The following is a 20,831-nucleotide window of genomic DNA, read 5'->3' as shown; positions in this document are numbered from 1 at the left end:
GTTTGGTGGAGAAAACAACTTAGTCTGTGCAGGGGGTAACACACAGATTCTATCCAGCTTCTGTCTCTGGCTTATTGGGTGATCTTAGGTAATTTCCCTTGCTCTCTGAAGATGGGGGCAGCCTAGGTAGTTCTTATGGCCTTTCCAGTAATTGCATACTTTGGGGCTGCATGGGAGACTCTGAAGGGAAAGGGACTGGGATGCACAGCTGTCAAGGCTATAGTGGCAGATGAGACAAAGATGCTCCAGGTCTCATTCACAGTGGACAGTCCAGTGCCTCCATATTTCTGTCACCTTAAATCACCCAAGGACATCCAAGACTACTCTCAAGCCACCTATACCACTTTGAATCACCTTGGGCATGAACCTCTTCTACCCACCCCAGGCCAGTTTCAACAGGATTTCTGCTTGAGGAAAGGCAACTTCCTGGGCAATGAGCAATCACGACTCACCCTAGGCTGTGCCTCTTTAGGGCTTGGGCCTCACCCCAAAAGGGCTTCAGGCCACAGTAATCAGGGACTTCCTTGATTTCCCTAGAGATGTGAGCCCCACCCAGCTCTGCCCAGCTGCCCTGTATGGAAACAGGGAGAGGCTCTGGCTATTGTCCAATTACTTCTAAACGCGGCTTAGTACCTGCCATCATTGCTTCTTTCTTCTCTCTTCCCTGCCTCTCTGTGTTTCTTCAACATAAAGTATAATTCCACTGTGCAGGCGCACAGTTATATCCTACAAACACAAAGATTTGTGATATAAGGCAGGCCTTGCCCTAAGGAGCTCACGGTCTCATGAGAAAAACAGAGATATACACGGACCATTGATTCTCATTATTTACCATGGTTATGTTCTAGAGTTACCTTGAACACGAAATACACAAATGATAGACCATTGCTCATAGGCAAAATACAAGGTTAGGTTCCTAAGATCACATTTTTGTCAACAGATCAATCATAGCCTTATTTCATGTGTGTGCTTTATTGGGCAGGGAGTATAGCTCAGAGGTAAGAGCACTTGTCTAGCATGTGAGAGGCATGTGTAAAATCACCAGGTAAAAGCATAAAGATGAAAAAAACAAACAAAAACAACAACAAAAACCTGTGAAGAGCAGGCTATGTCCTGACCTGAGTTACTTCACAATGAATAAAACAGTAGTATTCAGGCTGTGCCTAATTCTGAGCTCTCCATTTTATATAAGTAGTAATTTGCCATGATCTTCTCCATTTTGAATATAAGTGATGAGGTAGAACAATTCTATGCCTTGTTTGTCCAAGTAAACAACCACCATCTGCCTAGCACAACTCGTAAGGCACAAACTGATAAATAAATTAACTGTGCTAATAAAAATGACCATCTGTGAACTTATTGAATTAAATCATGCACATGGATATATGGGCATATCAAATCCATACAGGAAAACCAGGCCCATGAGCTTTTCAAACACACCAGAACACAAAACGACACAACCCTCTCACCTGAGACCCATAAAAAAGGGAGCACCCCAAGACTGCTTGAGCGGCACACACTAACCCATCATTGTGCCACTGGTGAATGTGTCACATGATCAGCAGGTGTTGAACCTCTGACTCTTTGTCCCCAGCTTCAGCTTAGATCAATCTCCTTTCTTGATGTAGCTTACTTCAAAATTGCCTGCATCTGGACCCTGGTCTAGAATAAGTTCCACCCTTTGTCAGTCAGCTCTGTGCCTTGAACAAATTCTTTAGCTGGTGCTGGTTGGTAATCTTATCTGACTACCTATAGTGGCTTTTACATTTGTATCTGCTCTCTGCCTTTCTCTCAGTTCAACCTCCTGAACCTTGTGGCTACCTTAACCTATTCTTAGCCTTTCTGTTATATACATATACTATATATAATATTAAGTATTATATATAATATATAAAATATAAAACACTACTTTTATATATACATACATGTGTATAAAATGTAATATGAACATATGTATATATAAAAAATGCAATATTTCATATATATGTATACCTATATACAAAATATATATGTATGTCTATCACATATATAAATATATATACATATATGAATGATAAATCAATATGTATCAATATCTATAACATTGTAGTGTTTTAGGTATATATATAAAATATGTAGTATTTTGTATATATATATATATATATATATATATATATATATAAAATACTGTGATACTTGAATGTCATAGATATTGCTAGTTATTACTAGATATTCCTATTACTAGATATTACTAGTTAAGATTGAAATAAGAGAACCCATGATTACCAGGTTTATGACCATCAGGTGAGTACTCAGTGACTAGCAACAAGTGAAAGTGGTGTAGCTTATAAATTTATTGCTATTCAATAAATTTTTACATTGTGGAAAGAGACAAATGTGTTTGGTCTATGTTAATGGCATAGCTGGTTCATGAGAATACCACAGAATTACATAGACCACAAAAAGAACACTTGAAAATTCTGGGGAGTGAAAAAAAGAAGGCAGAGTATATTCAACCTCAGTGGGAAACAAGCACATCAGACAACTCAAATTTTTTTGCTTCTTTGTTCATGTTCACGAATTATTGCAAGTATTGATTTTGGGGTTACAAATAAATTTTAGCAAGTAGGCAAATTCACAAATATGGAATCTGTGAATAATGAGGATCGACTATATGTTGCACTGAAGTTTAAAAGAATCTCAGATTGGAGGAATCAGAGAAGACTCCAGAAGAGATGCTACTCTGGCTGAATTCTGAAATCTGGGAGGTCCTGGAAAGGGACCTGTGACCAAAAACTAAGTCATGTGGCTTGACAAAGAGCTGTCTTTTCTTTTCCTAGGTATCCTTTTTTTAAAAAAATTATTTTTTAGTTTTAGGTGGACACACTATCTTTTTTTTTTTTATATTTATCGAACCCAGTGCCTACCACGCTCCCACTTGAGCCACATCCCCAGCCCCTGCTATGTATCTTTTTGCTTGCATAAATGAGGTCACCTCTTTTTACTATATCTTCTAACTCAACACTGAACAATAAAACTTTCTGCAATGAAGGAAACTTTTTTTTTTCTTTTTTGTGGTGGGGGGCGTATTGAGATTGAACTAGGGGCACTCAACAACTGAACCACATCCCCAGCCCTATTTTGTATTTTGTTTAGAGACAGGGTCTCACTGGGTTGCTTAGTGCCTCACTTTTGTTGAGATTGACATTGAACTGGTGATCCTCCTGCCTCAGCCTCCCAAGCTGCTGGGATTACAGCATGCACCACCGCACCCAGCTTATTTTTATTCTTTTTATTTTATTCATTATACCCAGGGCCTTGAGTATATTGGTTTCATACCCCATTTTCTCTTCTTTCTTTCTTTTTTGGTGGTACTGGGGATTGAATCCAGGGACTCTATCACTGAACTACATCACCAACCTTTTTTATTTTTTAATTTTGAGACACGGTCTTGCTAAATTACCCATGCTGACCTCGAACTTGCAATTCTCCAGACTTGACCTGAGTAGCTGGGATTACAGGTGAATACCATCACACAGAGCAATACCCCTTTTATGTACTGGGTTTTGTTTTTTATAGTAGTTTTTCAGTGGATTCATTTGAGTTCTCTTAGAACACAAACAGATCAATAACAAAGATAAATTTACCTATTCCTTTCCATTTTTTAAATTGTTTCTTATCTAATTGCATCAGCTTCTACTATTTATATCAGCCAATAGAATGTTCTATGGCAGAGTGGTGATAGTATTTATCCTTATGCCTGACAGTGGACTTTCTAAATATGATCCCTTCCCGAGTTATATGAAAATGACCCAAACAACTAGCAAATGAATGGTTCTGTTCTCCATGCCTGCTTCACCTGCTTCCTGTGTTACTGAAAGGAGGTGCCACTCATTGTTTTCCAAATTGGAAATCTACAATCTATGTAGGACCTTCTTCTCTCTCCTCCTCCCCCCACCTTTTTCCCCCTCTCAATTATATCTTGCCCAGCCAGCTGCCAAGTCAGCCCTTGTCTTTCAATCTCTGCTAACACTCCAGGCAGTATTTTCATAAGTGTTCATTCTTGGAAGATTACATAAACAGCCTCTTCATTAGTCTCCCTGCTAATGAGACTCTTACCTTCTTCAATCCTTTCCTTTCCCTACAGAACAGATAACATGGTCTTACTAACTCTTCCTCTACCATGGTTCCCCTACCTGAAACTATTAATTACTTCCCTCTGCTCTTAGGATAAGGACCAAAGTGGTCACAGGGACCAAAAGCCATGTGTGCCTATCCTTTTCTGTCTTCATTCTGAGCCTCTTCTTGGATCTTGTGCTTCAAGATCCAAGAAGAGGCTCCATCTTGTGCTTCAGTCACATGGGCCTTCTTTCTATTCCCGGATTCCACTATCATCTTCCCGGCCTCTGAGCTTAAGTGGGTGCTGGACCTCCTCTCTGAAAGACCCTCCTGCTCCTGTGTTCTCTTTGCCTGGCAGATTCCTCTTCTTTCTTTGAGCCTCAGGCCAGGATATCTCAACCTAAGCTGGTTCTGTTACACAGGTTCATAGCTCCTTCCTCTTCCATGGAACATTCATGATATGAATGTTCACTCAGTTAATCTCAGTATTTCCAAGCAGGGACAAAGTCCATCAAGTAGCCAGTGACCCAGGGGATTTCTAGAATTCCAGATTGCTTTTTTCCTTGTCCTCATCTGCCCCACTACAACTCATCTGTTGTATCTCCCACAGTTAGAACAGGGCCTGGCACACAGGAGGGGCTCACACAGTATTTGGTTGCATAAATTAATATCTCTACCCCTACAGTCCTAATGCATAAGTAGCATTGACACAAACCTATTCTAATTTGAAGGAGTCAGTGTTGTTAGGCCCCACTCTCTGGATGGGAAACTTCTGAGTGACAAAAGTATTCTCTCCCACTCAACTTTTGTCCCTCTCTAATGGATTCTACACACAGAAATTGGGGCCACATTTTTTATTTTTTATTTTATTTTATTCAATACTTGGAATTGAACTCAGGGCACACATCTCTACAATCCACCCACCACCTTTTTTTTTTTTTTTCAATTTCAAGCCAATGTCTAAGTTGGTCTTGAACTTGCAATCCTTCTGCCTTACCCTTCCCAGTGGCAGAGATTACAGGTGTGTGCCACCACACCTGGAAAACCCCATTTTCTCAGTTCCTTTATCACAACACCCCTCTTATTTCTTTCATCGTGTTTTTATAATCTGAAATTGTAAATTTATCTGTTAATGGTTATTTATTTGTCATTGGTCCCCCAGAGAATATAAACTCTATATTATTCACTACTGTTTTCAGAGGCTAGCAGGTCCCTGATATATAGTAGACTTGTAAATATCAATGGAATAATATTCTAGGTCATTGACAATCTGGAATTTCTTCACAATATTAAGGTCTTGCTCCTTTCTTCCAGTAGGTGGCACCAAATCCACACCTGGTCCTCAGCAGAGGTGTAGTTGGCATGATTGAAAGCCTGGATGTAGTGAGGAGAGACAGAACTTAGCTGTGGTTTTACAGAATCCAAGTGTAGATGAAGTCAAGATGGCATTTCTCCCAAAGGATGAGTAAGTATGAGCAGTCCATAAGGGGCTTAGTGTAGCCAGTGACCCTGGGGATTTCTGGGATTCCAGATTGCTTTTCCTTGTCCTCATCTGCCCCACTACAACTCATCTCCCAAGAACTCATCAGGAACCTTCAAATGGGAGAGCAATTTCCTGTGGGCATGAAAGATAGGAAGGGTTTTCAACCTAAATCTCCATAGAACATTTGGGGAAACTGAGATTCAAACAGAATATCCTACTGGGTCAGTAGGAATTTGGTCTGGCTCCCAGACAAAGCCCTCTCCAGTTGGCTCACATTCATTCAGCTCTACATGTCCATCCCACCCTGCCATGCTTGGTCCTGGGCTCAGTGTGGGAGACCATGAAGAGGGAGGCTTGGACTCACTCTCAGTTGGCCCTAGGGGCAGAGGGGCAGGAACCACTTCAGAGAGGCTTTCTGAGGGCAAGATGTGTTGGAGGAGTGTCTGCTTGGTGGAGCTGAGACAGAATTATATCCAGGGCAAGGCAAGTAAGCTGGAAGAAGGGCTCCATCTAGATCTGGGGCTGAGGACATCAGCAGGGCTCTTGGATTCTATCCTGAAAACAAACGAGATTCCCTTTCAGCATAGGAGAGCTACTCAGTTGCCTAGGATAATTTGCAGAGGGAATATGAGTAGATCCAATTAAAGACAAATACCAGTTGGGATGCTGGTACAAATGTCCAGGTGAGAGAAGATGAGCTTGTGTGATTTAGAAAATTTATTTGTTATTATTATTATTATCATTATCACTAGTATTATTATTAGTAGTAATAATAGTATTTTGGTGTTGCAAATAGTACCTAGGGCTTTGCACATGCTAAGCAAAGCTCTCTCTCACTGAGCTACATCCCCAGCCCTGAAATCATATTTATTTTTTATTGATTTTTTTTAAAAAAATAAATGATATCAGAATGCATTAAAATTCTTATTACATGTATACAGCACAATTTTTCATATTTCTGGTTGTATATAAAGTATGTTGACACCAATTTGTGTCTTCATACATGTACTTTGGATGATGATATCTATCACATACCACCATCCTTGCTAATCCTCTGCCCCTTCCCTTTTCCTCCTACCCCTCTGCCCTATCTAGAATTCATTTATTCCTCCCATGCTCCCCCTCCCTACCCCACTATGAGTCAGCCTCCTTATATCAGAGAAAACATTTAGCACATGAAATCATATTTAAAGACAGAACTTGGTGGTTATTGATAGAGTGGTAGTGTGAAAGAACCTCTATAAGCTCAGTCATTCAGTATTCTAGCTACAGAGGCCAGCCAGCCCTAGGTTCCTGCCTTGCCCAGACAGCCTCTGACCAGAGATGCAGCTACAAAAGTACTAGAATTAGACTGGTGGTGGCCAAACTGTTATCTCATGTAACAGCCCAAGTAGTGGTTAAGGGCACAGGCCATACTGTCAATCAGCCTGGATTGAAGTATCAACTTATCCTCTTACCACCACTGTCTGGTGATCTTGGGCAAGTTACTTAACTTCCTTGTGTCAGCATTTCCTTATCTGTAAAATGAGCATAATAATAGTAACTTCCTTATAGGGAAGTTGTGGAGACCAACTGAATTAATATTTGTGAACACATAACAGTGCCTGTTAGTAATCCTTCGTGGAATTTATAAAAGCAACTTGGCAAAACTTCATCAGCAACAATGGAACCCCACATTTAAGGCAAAAACCAAGCCTGAAGAGTCTCAGATAAATGAAGCCCACAAAGCAGAAATGCTATCTGTGAAATAATGAGGTTGTACTGGTCACTCCTGATCCTGCCAGCTTTACTTCCCTGACATTTTGGAACTTGGCCTATGTGTGTGAGAGCCAGTGGTGTGCTGAGCAATCCTACCAGCTTGTAGAAGCTAACTGGTAAATGTTCAGAAATTTGGCAAGATGGTACAACTTTGGGTAACTTGAATTGGCTGTGGTATGAGTGTTCACACCAAAGAAATGGGATAAGTGCTACAAGTAAGGCTTCCCTATCCCCCTGCTCCCCACCAGAGGCAGGACCCTTCCTTATCTGACACTCACCCCTAGCCAGGTCCATCCTTCCCCCTTCAACACTGGCGATGATAATGTGGGAGAAGAATGACATGTCTTCAGGGCCTCAGTCACAGTCTATACCAGCACAGTCAGTCTCGCAGGCTCAGGCACACAGAGACCAACCATTTGTCTGCCAGTCCTTTGGTCATCATCAGATGCAGGGGAGTAAAGAGTGCTAGGTAAGGTCCTGGAGTCACACAGAGCTGGGATGGAATTCCAGTTGGATTGCTCTTGGCTGTGTGAAGTTTGCCACATCCCCTTCTATGATGAAGCTCTGTTTTCTTATTTTTAAAATGGGGGCAGACTTGACCTGGCAGTTTTGAGGGTTAAATGAGCATACCACTGAAGTGCATACAATGCCTCCCCACTGAGCAAGTATTCATCAAATGTTAGCCAAAACTGTCATCGCACCCCAGACACATTCTGCCTACTCAGTGGTACCTGAGGCTTATGGTACCCTCTATCTGTTGGCACAGAAGGGCTTGTTGAGAGGTCAAGGATGCAGACAGAAACAGGCAGCTCAGTTTTTCAGCTTTTATGAAAATTAATAACATTAATAGCTCACAGACATATACAAACACACACATTGCTATGTACATGGTCATTAAGTTATTAATTAGTCTCTGTATAAAACATCTCTACATTAGTGTTCCGGGCTAGGCCCGATCAGTCCTTGGCATATTCACAGTAGCAGTCCCAGGGCTTAGCCCTGTGGGAGGGCAGAGAGGAGGCAGGAGGCTGCAGACTGGCCAGCCCCATGGTGGGTAAGATGTCCTGGTCTGCTCACTCTCCAGTCCTCAGTCCGTATCCTGGCACCTGGAGACCAGTTGTTCAGTGAGTGGGCAAGCAGGTCCTGGTCCTCGTGTGGCCTGGTGACCCAGACCTCCTCCATGGTGAAGTTTAGCAGGCAACACAGCAGGCCCTAGAGGATGCTGGCCAGCTCTGTGGAGTCTGTGTCAGAATAGCCTGAGCTGCTGGCTTCATCCCTGTAAGAAAAAGTCACAAGAGATAGGATGGAGGAAGCCTCTTGTCCCACACCCATGGACACCTGCCTCTTTCTGCAGCAATCTTGGCCCTAAAGTAAAAGCCACAGGGAAACCACAGATAGTTTGCTTACTCCCTCTTTCAGCCCAGAAACTTCTGGTTCCTCTGTTTGCTATTCTTATTGTACATGGGGCACCACAAGCCCCAGGATATATACTCTGGTCCTGGCTGGCTTATAGGCAGAATGACTCACTCTATACTACCCTCTGTGTTTGAGTCACACTCCAGGTCCTGCATGCTAGGAGGGCAGCAAAGAGTACAGGCTGTGGTTAGGACATATATGAGGCTCAAAGCCAAGCTCCACCCCTTAGCCACTGGGCCCTTCACTCTTCCTGGTTAAGTCTTAGGTTTTTTATCAGCACAATGAAAATCATAAAAATCTAGGACACCAAACATTGTTGGAAGAACATGGGAGATCATGAACACACACTCCTAAAACACAAGCTCCTCAAGGGTGAGGATTTGGCTTTGTCTTGTTAACTAGAACAAAGCTGGCACCTAGGAGACACCCAGGAAATAGTTGTTGAGTGAATAAATGTAAAGCCACTCAGTGCAGTGCTAGCACAAAGCTAAGTGTCGGAGCTGTCGAGGAAAGGTGTACAGAGATTAAGTGTGGATTTAGCCACGGAGGATTAGACTGAATGGCACCTCTCCTCTCTCACCGCAGAGCCTGTAGGGCCTTCTTATTCTGCCGCCGCTTCTCCTCATCAATGGGATACAGCTTGAAGAGCAACAGGCCCAGCAGGATGAGGACTATAGGAGCCATGGTCACCAACATCTTCAGTGTAAACTTGACACTTGCCGGCTGTGAGCACCCTCGTGTCTTGTACCCAGCAAAGCTGTAGAACCCAGAGGGCAGGGGATTGGTAAAGATGCAGCTTCTGGGGTCTGGCATTACTTTGCCCTGCCCACCCCGCGTTCCCACCCTGCGTTCCCACTCCGCTCACTCGAGACTGAGGGTGGAGATACCCAGTGAGACTCCAGAGGCAAACTTGGTGAAAAAAACATAGAAGGAGAAGAAGATGGGTTCAGTGCCATGGGAGTGAGGCTGCTTCAGGTGGAAGTCGTCAATGACATCAGGCAACATGGACCTGTGCAGAGTGGGTAATGGCAACCATGAGGACCCCACCAACAACTAGCTGCCAGGCCCCTACTAGCCAGTATGGCCCTTGTGTCAATAAGAAGAGGTGGCCTTCTAGGAACTTGTGGCACCCACAGCTTCAAGGAGCTTGTGGCACCTTCATGTGAATAAGGTTTCTTTCCCCCAAAATGAAGGAGTCCCAATCTGGATGCTCGGCCTGGAAAATGGAGTGCAAGCTAGATTTTAGGTCCATTTCTCACAGTGTGACAGTATACAAACTCTTGCACAGTACACAAACTATACAACTCTAAGACGTGGATCCTCCCCACCCCAACTTGAACCCATAGAGTGGTCTATATTAGGAGAAGCCCCCTGAGAATTTTCCCCAAGGAGCTTCAGAACTGGAGTGGGAAGGCTGGGGAACAGACCCAGCTAAATTTGAATATACCTACCAGGGTAATAGGAAGGCAGCTGCCACACTGATGCCGGCTGCGATAGCCACCACATACGTGATGATTAGGTTACTCTCCATAAGGGCCACCAAGATGAGAAATGGTACTGCTGACTACGGGAGGTAGTGTGATAAGATGAGTCAGCTGGGAGGCCCCCCACCAGTAACCCCCAACTCAATCTAGGTCCTATCCCTAGAGCCCCACTCACTGAGATCCCAACATATACAGCTGTCTTCTTGCCAAACCGGGTTAGGAACCACTGCCAGATGGGAATGGTAAATGTGGCAGAAAGCTGTGGACAGACAAAATGGGTGAGGTAGGCAAGTTAGAACCATGGAACCCCTCCTGCCCTTCCCAGGTGCCCAAAGGCGTTCCCAGCCCTGCCAAAGAACAGCCAGATGACATCATCCAGGCAGTGAGAAAGTGAACAGGCATGCCTAACGGCTCCTGGGGAGCTGAAGGAGGTCCTTCTCCCGCCTTCTCACACTTCTAAGCACAAAATTACAGAGCTCTTGACCTCTATACCTTTGCTTTTGTTGTATTCTCTAAATACCCATCTGCAAACTCCTGCCTAAGCAACGTAGGTCAGTTCCAAATGAATATTCCAAGAAGTTTCCCTCACCCCTTTCTGACCATGGGCCAGTCTGAAAACATCTTCTGACTATCCAAAGAACCATCCCACACAGCCTAAGCCATGTCAGCCCAGGCTGCCTGCCCCGCCTGGAGCCCTGCACTCACCATGATGGCCAGCAGTAGGTTCTGGAATTCATTGCGGAAGCCCAAGGTGTAGGTGCAAAACAAGGCAAAGTTCCCCTCCACCAGCTGAGGAATGGGGCAGGGCAGGGCAAGGAAATGCAAGGAAGGAAGTAACAATGGGGCTGAGCCTCCCCAAGTCATTTTCCCACACCCCACAAACCTCAGTCCATGCCCTCCTCATTCCATCAGTCCATCAGCTTCATCACATCCTGTGTCCTCTCCAACCCCACTCCCATTGCACCACCCTCTCAGGCTAAGCACATCAGGCCCCACTCACCATGAAAGCCAGAGAGGTAAAGAGGAAGCCAGCAATGAGCTTGATATATGGCCCATGGCTCATGACCTGGCGGAGGCCCCGGAAAAAGGACATCGGCTCAGCCTGCTGGGTCTCATAGGGTTCTGGGGATCAGAGGGGACAGTGAGGAGGAAGCAGAGAACCCTCCCAAAGCCTGAGGGCCAGCCAGAATGACATAGCCACTCTGCACTGGGACCTGAACCTCTTCCCAGCTAGGACCCTCTTACCTCTCTGCTCCCGTACGCCCAGGGTCAGGATGACAGCACAGATGACGTAAATGGAGGCAATGACCCCTGCTGCCAGCAGGTATGCATTTTGCTATAAAGGGGTGAAGACAACATACAGAGACTGTCAGTCTAATCTCATTCCAGCAGCCCCATTCAATGATCTTGGGCCAGTCCCTTTTCCTCTGGGTGCCTCACTGTCTCCATCTATGAAACAGGAGAAGCATCCTGGGCCTGCTATTGCTCTCCATGACTGGGCAAAGTTTGAAAGTACAAAATGTTAAGAAGTCAGGCTCTGGGCAAAGAAAGCTGAGAGCCCACAGTTCAAATCTTCCCAAATCTCTGCAATCACCAATTCTACAACCGTAGGCAAATTGTTCAGCCTCTCTCTCTAAGCTTCAATTTCCTTATCAGCATTTTGGGCATAGTCATAATTATGTATATCAAATGCCCAACAATTAATAAATACTAACTATTATTACTAATATTAGGATGACTACAAAGCATTTCACTGTCCCCCATCTTCCCCAATCCCTGCCATGCCAGGGGCCTCACCGTTTCTCTGAGTGAGGAGGTGCTGTATGTGCGATTGGCACTTTCTGAAGCCACTGCAGAGCCATTGAGGTACTGGAGACAAGGTGCGTTTGCTTGGCCCACAATTTGCCCCTGGATCGCTGTGCCCAGCACTGTGCCCAGCACCTCCACAGTCATCCCTGGGCAGTGAAAAGAGAGTCTTTTGGAGGGCCTCACGGCTTGTGGGCCCAGAGAGGAAGGTCAGACAGATGGGAGATCGAGATCCAGGTATGGTGGATCCAAGAGGCAGGGCAGATGGCACCTTGGCCTATACTCATGGCCTGCTCTGTGTGACCTTAGGTTAGTTCTTGCGTCTTTCTGGGTCTCACCTGAGCAATAAGGGGACTGAATTGTTTTTAACATGGTTTCATGGGGTGGGGATATAGCTCAGTGATACAGCATCTGCTTAGCATGTATGAGGTCCTGGGTTCAATTCCGAGAACCACAATAAACAAACAAACAAACAAGACGGCTTCACACCCATGCCCAAGAGCAGAACAACAGCCTGGACATGCAAGGAAGGGTCTAGGAGTGCAGAGGCCAGGGATCCCCATGGGTGGGGTCAGGTGGGCTGAGGAGACACTTACGATAGGCAGTGGCAGAGTCCCTCTCGCTCTGCTCAGTGCTGATGAACATGGTGAGGGCTGAGTAGGGAACGTGGAAACACTGGCATGAAAGAGAGGCCCTTGGCCAGTCAGACAGATGGACAAATGTGGAAAACCTAGGGACTGCCCTCACCCAGGTCCCCAGGGGCACAACTCACCGTGACTAGAGTCTCAAAGAGGCAATAGAAAAGCAGGTACCAAAGCTCTTGGCCCTGTGGGAAGTCAGGCACAAACCAGATGAGGAAGTAGGTGATGATGGCCAGGGGTGTGGAGAAGATGATCCTGAGGAAGGGGAGGGTCTAAGTGGAGGCTGGAGGCCAGAACCCCAGGAGTCAGGTTCTGCAGGTACCTGCTGGGAAGGAAGTTCCTCCCGCTAAACCCACCTACCCAGCCTCTGGGAAGAGGCTGAAGGCCAAGCCAGTAAGTGCAGAATGGAATGGGGCCCCTGGACTGCAATGAGTCCAAGACTTCAGGGCAGGGAAAAGGAGCAACCCCAGCAAATGTGTGTTTTTACATGTGTACATGTATCGTCTGCACACACAGGGAAGCTGGGGTGGGGTGGGGTGGGAGAAGCCACCTCCGGGTGAAAGAATAGGAAGGAGCCACCTGGGAGGAATGGACCTCATGACATAAGTATAAAGGGGACAAGTATATGCCATGTACACGTGAGTCCTACCCATATGTCACCTTAGACCTCAGGATGGATTGACTTCACAGCATCAGCATAGAAAGGGAGCAGAGTACAAAGGTTAAGAGAAAGATCTTAGAAGTCTCACTTCTGGGACTCAACTCTGGTTTTACCAACTAACTATAAAAACTTAGTCTTGGATATCCAAGCCTGGTGGCAAACTACTATAATCCCAACATCTTGAGCTGCTGAGCGGGGAGGATTGCAAGTCCAAGGCCAGCCTCAGCAGCCTTACAATGCCCTAAGCCCTAACTTAATGAGAGCCTATCCCAGAATAAAAATTAAAAAGGGCTGGTGATGTGGCTCAGTGGTTAAGTGCCCCTGGATTCAATCCTTAATACCAAACAAACAACAACAACAAAAAAAAAAAAACTTTAGTCTTGGGTTAGTTATTTAACCTCTGTGAGACTCATTTCCTCATGTGTAAAATGAGAATAAAAAAATAGCACATGCCTTACGTCGAACATTTACCTGAATACTTAATAAGCGCCAATTATGTACCAGGTGCTATTCTAATTGCTCAGGATATATTAGTGAACAAAAATATTAAAAAAGAAAGAAAAAAAGAAAACATTGTCCTGATAGGCAGAGTGATGCATGTCTGTAATTCTAGCTATTCAAAAGACTGAGGCAGGAGGATCACAAGTTTGAGGCCAGCCTCAGCAACTTAGGGAGACCCTGTCTCAAAATAAAAAATAAAAATGGCTAGAGATAGCTCAGTGGTAGAGCATTCTTGGGTTCAATCTCCAGTACTCCTCCTCCCCAAAAATGCCCTTATGATTATAGTTGATCAACAACAACAACAACAACAACAAAAACCCACAAAATTAAAATTTCATATATATATAAAATTCAGCCTTCAAAAGAAATGAAATTCTGATATACACTATAAAATGGATGAACTCTAAGGACATTAAACTAAGTGAAATAAGCCAGTCGCAAAAAGGCGACTATTGTATAATTTAACTTATGTAAGGTAAGCCAACTTTATAGAGAGAGAAAATGGAATGAGAGTTAGCAGGAGCTAGGAGAAAGGCAGAATGGAGATGATTGTAATGGGTACAGAGTTTCTATCTAAGAAGATAAAAAGAACTGGAGGTGGAGGTGGTGATAGCTAACCAAGATGTGAATGTAAACTTAATGTCACTTTATACTTAAAAATGGTTGTAATGATTAATGATGATGTTATGTTGCATACATTTTGTCACAGTTTTTAAAAACATGTTAGAAGATGATAAGAGATAAGGAGAAAAGAGTAAAGCAGCCAGGTGTAGTGGTGCACCCTTGAAATCCCAGTGGCTTGGGAGGCTGAGGCAGGAAGATGGAGAGTTCAAAGCCAGCCTTAGCAATTTAGTGAGGCCCTGGGCAACTAAGCAAGACCCTGTCTCTAATTAAAATACAAAACAGAGCTGGAGAGTGGCTCAGTAGTTGAGTAGCCCTGTGTTCAACCTCCAATACCCCCCCCCCAAAAAAAGTAAAGCAGACTACAGGGAATTAGAAGTGAGAATGGGGGTGCATTTTACAACAGGTAGATAGCACAGGTCCCATTGAGAAGGCAATGACTGTGTGGACTGAATAGTACTAGGGAGTGAGCCTTGCAGGCATCTGAGGCAAAGCTGGGCTGGACAAAGGAAAGTCAGTGCAAAGGTCCTCAGGCAGGAACGTGCCTGATAAGATTGAGGAACAGTGAGCACTAGAGTTCCTTGAGCAAGGGAGATGAAATTAGGAGATAAGCTTAGAGAGGAAATTGAACATCTTAGGAGCCATGGGAAGGACTTGGGTTCTACTTCATAGGGTTGAAGTAGTCTTGAGACTTAAAATAAGTTGGCATGAAAATGTAGAGCAGTTCTTGGGACATTGTGTACAGTGATCACATGAGGGAAGCTAGCAGGAAGCGCCCTGGGAGAAGTAGTATAGGCCATGACCAGGGGGCTTCAAAGTGCACCAGAGTCCAGCCTGCTGCATCTTGGCCTTTCCACATGTCCCTGCTGACACCTGTCTCTAAGATGGTGCCTTGGCAACTCCAGGGAAAGTAAACCTCAAAGTCTGTCTGGTTTGAAGAAGAGGATTTAAGTACAGGTTTAGAGGAGGGCTGCCCCCAGGCTTAGAAGGAGAGGAAGTCCTACGGTTTACACACCCTGCTTCTTCCTACACTGAAAAGAAAGGGGTGCTGCAGATCTTTGAGTTTGCATTCAAACATGCACAAAGACACCTGCTAAAGCAGAAAGCAACCTATAGGGTCCCCAGTGACTTTCCAAGCTGGCTGCATACCTGCCCAGCAAGGCCTCAGATCCTGCCTCCTATAGGGTGGGTCCTCTGGGTGCTCCGCCTCCTCTAACCCTCCCAAATCCACGTGTCTCCTTAGAGAGCAAGGGCTCCCCAGGGGCCTTCCTTGACATGCCATCCTTGGCTCATAAGCAGATGAATAGAACAGCGCTGCCCTGCCGGAGGAACCCAATGTGACTGGGAGTAAACCCTGCAGCTTCTGTGCTTTGGTGCCGGGCAGCCTGGCCTAGCAGCTTCCTCTCATTGGCTGAGCCTCATGAGGCGATGTGGCAGCAGGGCCCCGCCTTCCACTGGCTGCCAGGGGATGGGCACAAGGCCAAGTCTCACGGCTGGCGATTGGGGAGCCCTGAGCAGCCTGCTCAGGTAAGACAGGCCATCCTGCCCTCTACCCTGAAGTCAGGATCAAAGGCTCCAACCTGGGCTTTTGCCAGGGGTTGGCAGGATTGAGTGGGTGGGGGGCCTCGTGGGAAAGGAAGCTGTGGGGATGCAGGGGCTGTGGGAAGAGCTTTGAAGGCCGGAGACCAGGTATGGGCGCCCCTGGGGCAGGAAGGCGCCCACTTGAGCTTGGATGGGCTGGAGATGAAAGGGGTATGCCCCCCCACCCCCTGAAGCAGGATGTCCTGGAGGGAACCAGAGCCCCGGCTTGGCCTTGTCTTGTATGTCTCCCTTGCTGTCTGATCTATGGTAACCGCCTCCTCCCACCTTGCTCCACAGCCTGAGTTTGAGTAGTACAGGCTTTATACCAAGGGAAAAAGTAGTTCATATCATCCAAAGCACCAGAGGTTATGGATCTGCTACCCCATTCCAATATAGCCCCCAACCCATGCCTCACAAGGAGCCACCCTGAAGGAGGGCCAAGTTATATATCACTTAATATGTGCCAGGTAGTCTGCTGAGTGCTTTACACATTAAAAACCATTTAACCCTCACCACAACCCTGTGAGAAGTTCCTTATCCCCATTTTACAGATGAAGAAACTGGAGGCTCAGAGATGTTCACCTGCTCAAGATTGCACAATTGTTAAGTAGTGAAATTGGGATTCAAACCCAGGCAGGCTAGCTCAACTGTTCTAGAGCAGTAGCTCTGCCACTATGGAAGTCAGAATTCCAGCCTGGGATGAGGGAAGCTGCCATGCCTGGTACTTTGGCCAGTCTGGGAATGAACAGGCTAGGCATTTCAGTGGCTGTGTATGGGGCAGCTGAAGCCTCAAATGGGTTTCAACACAACTTTTATATCATTCCTTCTCCTCACCCCCCAGCCTGTGACAAGAGATGAAAGGACCAAGGGAAATATGCCAGAAGATTCGTCTTCTGCTACCTTGAAGGAGCCTCTTCCACTCACCAGGGCATGAGGCGGCCTAGGCGGGTCCAGGAAGATTTGCTAATGCAGAAGCCCACCAAAGGATCAGTGAAGGCATCCCAGGCTCGACCCACGAACAGGATGATGGAAGCAGGGAAAGGGTTCACCTGGAAGGGGGAAGAGGGAAAGAGACAACTCCTTCATTCTTTGATTCGCCTCAGTCCTAACTGCAAAAGCAGGGACTCCCTCCCTGCCTCAGCCAGGCCTTGAGTCCCTATGCTACTCCCATCTGCGCCTTCAACATCTTCATTTTCCTTATTAATTTTTTTTTAAAGAGAGAGAATTTTAATATTTATTGTTTAGTTATTGGCGGACACAACATCTTGGTTTGTATGTGGTGCTGAGAATCGAACCCGGGCCGCACGCATGCCAGGTGAGCGCGCTACCGCTTGAGCCACATCCCCAGCCCATTTTCCTCATTAATAATGACAATAGTGGACCTGGGGGTATAACTCAATGGTAGATTACTTGCCTAGCATGTGTGAAGCCCTGGGTTCCATCCCCAGGGGAAAAAAATGACAATAGCATTTCTCTGATAACAGTAGCACTGTGTACTCCCTTAGAAGCTTCCCTGGATCTATTTCCTCCCCTCTGCTGCCCTTGAAAATACTCCTATCAAGTAGAATGAATCCAAAATCATTTCCTTCCCTCCCTTTCACATCCCTGAGACTCTGATCACCTGAAATCAGAATTAACATTCACTGGGTATACACAGTGGGTCTCAGTTTTTCCATCTATATAATGGGAGTTACTACCTCTATTGTAGAGGGTCAAGCTCTATCTTGGATGAGGAAGGAGTCTATAGAAGCTTTTTATTTAATTTTATTTTTTTAATATTTATTTTTTAGTAGCTGGACACAATAGCTTTATTCTATTTATTTATGTGGTGCTAAAGATCGAACCCAGGACCTCGCATATGCTAGGTGAGCACTCTACCGCTGAGCCACAACCCCAGCCCTATAGAGGCTTTTTAAAAGGTGGCCCATCACTACCTATTCAAGCTATTCCTCTGTCCCCAAACAGAATTTAAATGCAGATTCCTTGGCTCCTACTCAACCATCAAGTTATTGGTCTGGGAAGCTGGAAGCCTCTTGCATACTGTAGTCTCTCCAATCTGACCTCCAAGCTCTAACACTTACTACATTTTTATACTTCAGCTGCAAGTTTCTCATATTTGCACCTCAATTAGGGCCTAGTGCATGGGTGTTGCTCAAAAACTATCTGCTGAATGAAATCATTTGTCCTTTCTGGGGCTCAGTATTTCTTACCTGAAAATGGATACAACCCAGACATTCTGTTTGCCAAGTCAGATGCTACATAGAAAGACAGCCAGTGCAGGATCCCTGGTAGCCATGGCTATTCAGCCTCCCACTTTCCCATCCAGACAGGGTGAATTCCCGGGATGCCAGGCTACTGGCCAAGGCTTCTCAAAGCACAGAGTAGCTCTGCTTCACCCTGAGAATTCCTCTTAATCAAAGCCCCTGTGCACTGGGGAATTCTAACTTAGCCCAGCACGTGAGGGTCCCAATGCCAATGACATGTCTCTGCTCCTCAGGTGAAGGTGGGATATACATCTCCACAAGCCTGGAAAATCCACTGGCCCCTGAACCAAGCCAGCTGACTTTCTTCCAGCCAGGGACATGGTGTGCCAGTCTCTTCTAAGAACAGCGTCACCAGCGGGTTCCATTCTCCCTCACACCACCGCCTACCCCTCCAGGCTCTATTGCTCTTGCCAGGCAAGGAGGAGTTGCCAGCTATTCTGGGGCAGATAGACTCCCCTCCTCGATACTTTCTAAAGACTTATTTCTCATTCACTGTGACTCTGAGAGACAGCAAAGTAGGAATTTTTAGTCCCAGTTAACAGATGGGGAAAACTAACTGGTCCTACTCAGGGTGCCTAACTTTTCCCATCTCAGGATGCTGGAGGAGCCTTAGAGGGCTCAGGCCACTCACCTGAGCCACGTCCAATAGGTAGATCTGCAGGAAGAACCCTAGAGCACAGCCCGTCACCTGGTAGGGGGCCCCCCCAACAGCGTAGCAAAGTTTGTTGCAAATGGACAACTGCTGCTTCTTCTTTGGCTCCTTCTGGGAAGAGGAGGAAAGGATGAAAAGGCTCAAGTTCCTGACCTCATCCTAGAGGCAGGACCTTTCCTCCAGCCAGCTCTGCCAGGAGGAACAACTCTGCCTTGCCCTGTTCCCACCCAAGGAGATTCCACTTCCCATAAGAAGAGAAAGGTATTCTTTATTCTTGGGAACCTGGGGAAAAAGGTCATTCATATTCCTAAAGAAGTCGCCCCTAAGTTTCCAGCCCCCTTCCACCCCAGTCTGAGGAAATCTATCAGCCCATCATCTCTAAATAGCTACTCCCTCCCCTCTTCCCCCAGGCCTCAGCCACTGTTCATTCCCAAGTTACAGAGGGGGAGCATGCTCCATCAGCAAACCTGTCCCCACCCAACATCAGCTGCCACAACCTGAAAATCCTCTTGCTGCCAAGAGCTGCCTGAGCCCAGCCCAGGCTCCCACCCTGGCTGAGGCCAGGATCCACCTGCCTACTGAGTGAGAGCCCTAGGGGCCCATCCCAGCTGGCTGCAGGCACAGCTGTTCCTTCCATCTGTCCCAGAGCGTCCCTGGTCCCTGTAGGCAACCAGAGCTTCAAGCAAACTCAGGACTGGTCCTAGCCTCCTGCTCCTAGGGGACCTTGGAGAGTAGAGGAAAGGCTTCTAGGTGCAGAAGTAGTCCCTCTCTGGGTGGGGGACTACGGAGGTTGGGGTTGCCCAGGGAAAGTAGAGATTACTCATACATGGTAACAGCATAATTGCTCACTCAGTTCCTTCCAAGGATCAGCTAATAAAATTTAAAAGAAAAGGCAGTAACCTCCCAAGCAGATATTTATTACCTAAGATCCGTTCCTGGGACAGCCTGGTTTTATTCGGTCGTTAAATAAGTCCATAGGGCAGGGGCTGGGACGAATGGATGATGAGACTGACGCAGAGCACTATGCGCGAACCCCCACACTCACCGTCGCCAGAGGAATGCGGCTCCTTTAAGAGCAGAGCCCTTGTTCTTATGAATGAACTTGAGTGGCCCGAGTTAGTTGAATTGAGGCGCGAGAGTAGGCGGGTGGGGGTGAAAGAAGAACCAATGAATCCCCTTGGGGGGATTTCCAGGTTTCTGGGGTCTCTCTAACTTTTAGGGCGGAAAATCCGAGCCGCTCCGGGCACTTGAGAACCAAAACCGGCTAAGCAGAGCCCGGCACCACAAGAAGCTGTCAGCACTGCCCTCCGCCGACCAGGAAAGTGTGTAGGCAAAAGTGGGCGCCGGTTCCTACAGATCCTCTCCATCACGTTCTGGCCCGGGGCATTCCCTGGTTTCGGGGCTCCCCCAGCCTCTCCTAATTCTAGGCCCGCCTGTCCCCAGATAATCCCTAGTTTCCCAGAATCAGGCCTAACCTCCGACGCCCCCGCATCCCATCTTGGCCTGCCCACCACCTCTTGCCCTCCATTCGGGGTACTGGGCCCTCACCTTCATCTGGGCCGGGCGTTCACCCGCTTGGAGAATGCCGGTGGGCAGCAGCCCCGCCGCGGAGCCGCTCTCGGCGCCCTCTCCTTTGGCCATGACCCGCGGGCCACGCCGTCTGGGACCGGCACGCCGAGATGCTCCTCTGCTCCTCGGGCCACCTAGTAAACCCCACAGGCAGGCGAGGGAAGCACTCCCTGCACGCCCCCTCCGCGCCTCTTAAACGTTCGGCCCTGCCCTTTCAGATCCGGCCAATCCCTGAGCGCCGCTGCCCCACCTCCAGCCAATCCCCGCGCCTGCCGGCCCTCCCGCCAGCCCCTCCC

The 20,831-nt window shown here is 46.7% G+C and overlaps 1 protein-coding gene and 1 long non-coding RNA gene across 5 annotated transcripts; one reads left to right on the top strand and one right to left on the bottom strand.

The window, feature by feature from the left end:
- Nucleotides 1-8,149: 8,149 nt before the first annotated feature.
- On the bottom strand, nucleotides 8,150-20,708 carry Mfsd2a (MFSD2 lysolipid transporter A, lysophospholipid). Of its 4 annotated transcripts, none has more exons than XM_005317861.5 (14): nucleotides 20,515-20,708; nucleotides 18,946-19,077; nucleotides 16,975-17,099; nucleotides 12,818-12,941; nucleotides 12,642-12,720; nucleotides 12,037-12,194; nucleotides 11,485-11,575; nucleotides 11,240-11,361; nucleotides 10,945-11,028; nucleotides 10,415-10,498; nucleotides 10,207-10,319; nucleotides 9,621-9,764; nucleotides 9,336-9,512; nucleotides 8,150-8,615 (listed from the first exon to the last, which is right to left on the bottom strand). In XM_005317861.5, exons 1-14 carry the CDS (start codon nucleotides 20,605-20,607, stop codon nucleotides 8,552-8,554), a joined length of 1,590 nt encoding a protein of 529 aa, XP_005317918.1. In that variant the 5' UTR covers nucleotides 20,608-20,708; the 3' UTR covers nucleotides 8,150-8,551. The 4 variants fall into 4 exon arrangements, with proteins under 4 accessions (XP_005317918.1, XP_013220521.1, XP_077882129.1 ...); XM_013365067.3 differs by having other exon boundaries at nucleotides 18,946-19,074; XM_078026003.1 differs by lacking the exon at nucleotides 9,621-9,764.
- On the top strand, nucleotides 15,645-17,281 carry LOC120890732 (uncharacterized). The gene is made up of 2 exons (XR_005735134.2): nucleotides 15,645-15,996; nucleotides 16,892-17,281. It is a non-coding gene; the product is annotated as an uncharacterized LOC120890732 (long non-coding RNA).
- Nucleotides 20,709-20,831: the final 123 nt, after the last annotated feature.

This window comes from Ictidomys tridecemlineatus, chromosome 11 (genome assembly GCF_052094955.1).
Source record: "Ictidomys tridecemlineatus isolate mIctTri1 chromosome 11, mIctTri1.hap1, whole genome shotgun sequence".
Lineage (NCBI taxonomy): Eukaryota > Metazoa > Chordata > Mammalia > Rodentia > Sciuridae > Ictidomys > Ictidomys tridecemlineatus.
This window is presented reverse-complemented; position numbering and strand designations above follow the sequence as displayed.

Excerpts from the sequence above, each read along its gene's own strand:
- Mfsd2a (XM_005317861.5), bottom strand. The coding sequence starts at position 20,607 with ATGGCCAAAGGAGAGGGCGCCGAGAGCGGCTCCGCGGCGGGGCTGCTG. Across the intron at positions 19,078-20,514 it reads AACGCCCGGCCCAGATGAAG|AAGGAGCCAAAGAAGAAGCA; the intron begins GTGAGGGCCCAG and ends TCCTCTTCCCAG. Across the intron at positions 12,195-12,641 it reads GGACTCTGCCACTGCCTATC|GGATGACTGTGGAGGTGCTG; the intron begins GTAAGTGTCTCC and ends TTCACTGCCCAG.